This window comes from Hipposideros armiger, unplaced genomic scaffold (genome assembly GCF_001890085.2).
Source record: "Hipposideros armiger isolate ML-2016 unplaced genomic scaffold, ASM189008v1 scaffold_386, whole genome shotgun sequence".
NCBI classification, from domain to species: domain Eukaryota; kingdom Metazoa; phylum Chordata; class Mammalia; order Chiroptera; family Hipposideridae; genus Hipposideros; species Hipposideros armiger.
This window is the reverse complement of record NW_017731736.1, coordinates 1,320,933-1,324,997: the sequence shown is the minus strand read 5'-3', so window position 1 is coordinate 1,324,997 and position 4,065 is coordinate 1,320,933. Positions and strand designations below refer to the sequence as shown.

The 4,065-nt window shown below is 32.3% G+C and overlaps 1 protein-coding gene across 1 annotated transcript in view; it reads left to right on the top strand.

Moving 5' to 3' along the window:
• Positions 1 to 4,065, top strand: part of CSN3 (casein kappa) — a 10,881-nt gene that overhangs the window by 3,235 nt on the left and 3,581 nt on the right. The window contains exon 2 of the mRNA XM_019663200.1: positions 485 to 537. Within this exon, the coding sequence (XP_019518745.1) occupies positions 485 to 537 (53 nt within the window). The remainder of the gene's footprint in view (positions 1 to 484; positions 538 to 4,065) is intronic.

The window sequence follows — 4,065 nt, the reverse complement described above, 5'->3', positions numbered from 1 at the left end:
AGAGATGGTCAGTTTTCTAATTTTTAAAAAGCAATAGTTGTAATTCTGGAAGGAAAAAGACCAACAGCATATAATAGGGTTGCTGGATATCCAGGTTCTTAAACTAAAAACAAACATTTAAAATATGAAAGTGTTGTGGCTAGCTATTTTTCATTTTAACAATAGCTTTAAATTCAAATAGATGAAATTAGTTGATTAAGAATGTAACTAATATTTTTTAAAACTCTTTTATAGCTCTTCATAAAATATAAAAATTATTTGTTTAAAAAGTGTGAATTGTCTCTTAAGCTTTATGAATGACAACTTTATTTCCCCCTCTACATTTCATTAACTAAGATTGAACCAAAGATAACGCTGCTGTTGTCAAATCTTTCCTTATTGTCATCTTCCTATTGGGTAAAGCACAAGAGGAAAATAAATCATATGACTCAAGGCATTGATACCCTTTAATTAGTCTTCAGTTATTAACTTTGGGTCTTTACAGTTGAGGGGCAACTCAACCTACTGGCAAGCAAGAGACAACAGGCACAAGGAAAGGTAATTATGTTGAAACATCCAGAGAGAATAATTGCTTTTCACACTAGTTGGTAATAATACCACCAAAGTTATTTTAAAAGTATATTTTCTTCTTTTTAGTCTTTATTATTAAGCCTGAACATATCTTGGCATCATTTTGAGATTAATTTCTAAACTAAACCTTAGATTTTATATGGTATTATGATCAAATTTATTTTTAACTTAACTTTGGGTTAAAGTCAAGGTTTGATACTGGCTAAACTACTGAAGACAATATAAATCGTAAAGAAGAAGGTGCTCAAGACAATGATCCTATTCCTACAGACAAATGGAGAAGGCTAACTTCTCAGGAAGATGGGCAAGTGATAATAATATTGATAGATCCCTTAATTAATTTCAATTTTTTTCTATCTAAATGTCATAATTGTATTTGTTATAGTGTAACTATTGTTTTAAAATATGCCTTTCATATTCTTATGACAGCTGAATATTTCAGCTGTTTCACAAATTTACCAAGTAATGAAGGCAAATTTAAGTGCTCATTAGTTTAAAAGTAACTGATAACTTAAGTATGGTCTTATCGCTCTGATTTCTGTTTATGCTAAAAAGAGAAGCATCACTATCATTTTTTACAGAATGTTTGTGTGTGTTATATAATTCTGTGTGAATTGAAAAGAAGTATGATTCACCATGGACATATTATTGTTTCATCTATAAACTTAAAAGTTAACTAGCTATTGTAATACAATATTGTTGTCTATATTTACAAAAGAAAATATTCTTTCCTGAGTCATCTAGGCAAATTATTTGGTTAGCTGTATTATAATCATCAAATTTGCTAAGAGATTAGATCTTAATTACTCCAACCACAAAAAGAGAAATGACAATTTTGTGATGCCTTAGAGGTGACAATTACCACTACAATGTCAATCACCTAACAATATACAAATGTATCGAGTCAATACGTTGTACACCTTAAATTTATACAATTTTATATGTCAAATATATTTCAACTGAAAAATTTAACTGGCAAATGAAGAATTAGTAAGGAACTTCATCACTTTCAAGGAAACTTGAGTTTGCTACAGGTTGTTCAAATTTGATTCCACATGAATTATTTTCTATCCAATGATGTCCTTTCAGTGGTTCTGAAGTTAATTTAGTAGACAGTCGTCCTAATCATCATTACCTGAGAATCAGAGGCAAATGGAGTCTGATGTGCTCCCTTTTCCCTGATCTGGGCTTTAACTCTGTGACCCTCTTTTGTAAAACTCAGTTCATAGGAAACAAATCTATACACTATCAATAGCTATAAANTTTTTTCAAAATATATTTTAACATTTTCTACTATTATCAACATCTGTGTATTTTGGAGCTGAATCAGAAGGTTAAAGAAGGTAAAACTTTAACCAAAGTGGAGATCATAACAGATGAACTTGTGGATGTGGGATCTAAAATAAACATCAGCCTATTCCTTAGAAAATCATGCATTTTTCTAATTAATATTAAAACCCAAACCTACCTTCTGATTGTCACATTATTATAAAAACCCCAAAGGTTGAACATTCCACTTATAGTAGACACCCTTATCATTTCATCATATCAAAAATAAAGTTGATGGTATGTCAATTATCAGATGAATTGAGGGAAAGTAGACTATATTAAACATTATATTAGGACTCAAAGGACTATTCTAGGAAACAAACACACTTTCAGCTAATCTCTACCACTAAAGCCCTCGGCCTTCTTTCTTGCATTTACTCAATCTTCTTGAGCAAAACGTTTCCCAGTCCTTGAACTATTATAGATGCACTTTTGAGACAATATTTGTAATTAAAAGCAAAAAACTTATAAGCACAAGCAAATGACCCATTAGGATTAGTAACTGTATGCCTGTCATTTATTTTAGGTCACTAAAACTGAATGTGAGCATCTTCCTTGAAGAATCACTCTTCCTGTTAATAAAAGAAAAATAAATGTAATTGAAGTAGCATACAATATTCTCTCATCAATTTCTTTAGTGGTCCTCTTTTGTAAACCCCCAAAAAGAAGATCTTGGTTTCCTATTTTCTAAATGTGCATTACCAGTAGAAATTCAAATTACATTTTAACAAATCTTAATATATGCTTTATTAACTATTCTAGGGAAAGTATGGGGTGTAGAGGTAGCCCTGGAAATACATTAAATAAGTCTATTCAGCAGCGTATGCTGTGTAGTTGTACTGATTATATTAATAAGAGCCAGAGTTCAATTTAATTTAATTCAAAAGAATATCGGATTAATTGTTTCAATTACTTGTTGAATCTGTGATTTATTTCCAGTAGGATATTAAACTTGATGTGTTGGTAAAAGATATAAAAATCAATCAAGTACTGTCCCAAACATCAAAAAAACTGATAATGGGTGAGAGCCTAAAAACAACATTTCTATCATGCTTGTAAGGTTACAAAGTGCTTTTTTTGAATCATTATATCATCAAATCTTTACATAATCTCTGTACAGTAATCATGTTTCTAATGTGGAGAAATGGAAGATCATGAAAGTCCTGTGGACATACAGTCATGGATCTAGTACATGGTGGGAAAGGAATACAAACCAGGCCTGTCCAACTCCTAAGCCTTTGTTTCAACTTCATATTTACTAAAACAATGTCTGAATCCAGGACTCCATGATGGCAGTATGAAAGACTAGTTAAGTCCATCTGTTTTCACTTTATTTCAAGTGGAAAAATCAAACACATGCTAATAAGAGGAACTGCCATCGACCTCCTCCTCTGCTAATCTAGCAGCCTCTCTGCACTGGCGTTGTCTTTCAAAACACATGTTGACTTATACTTCTGACTTGCTTCAATGCCTTGTAAGTCTTCTTATTGCCTACAATATAAAATCCATTTCCCTCTGCATGGCATTCAAGGCCTTCTACACACTAACTTGGAGCTTCTTTTCAAATCCCCTACAACCACCCAGCCTCCCGTACATCCCGGATGTCACACCAATCCATTGCCTTTCCCCACCACTGGCCTTCACGCTCTCACAGCTGTGCCTTTGCTTATGACGCACGCTCTTCATGGAATGTCCATTCCACTGCTTCAATGTGGAAATCCAATTTATCTTTCAAAATGCAAATCCAGTGTCATGACTTTCATTAGAAACTTCCTCCTATCTCTCCAAACAGAAGGAAGCACTCACCACTTTGATCCTCTCCCTCTGCATTTTGTTTCCACTTATTTACCAGTCTTATTATGCTTACCTTCTAATAAACAATTCATTCATATTTCTGTATTCTTCTCGAGGAAATTGTAAGTTCCTGTAGTATCACAATAATATAACTATTCCCCAGTACTTAGCAGAGTAGAAGCTACTCAATGAGTGTTTGATAAATGGAATATATTAACAAAATTTTCAAATTCTTATTTTTCAAAAAAATAATTTTTTATATCTCTGACCTATATCAACATACTAGTTAACAAAAGATTCCTTCTTGTGAAAGAGAAAAGAAACTTCTTAAAACCAGTATTTATATGGCAACAGTTCTCTCTTACTCAGCTA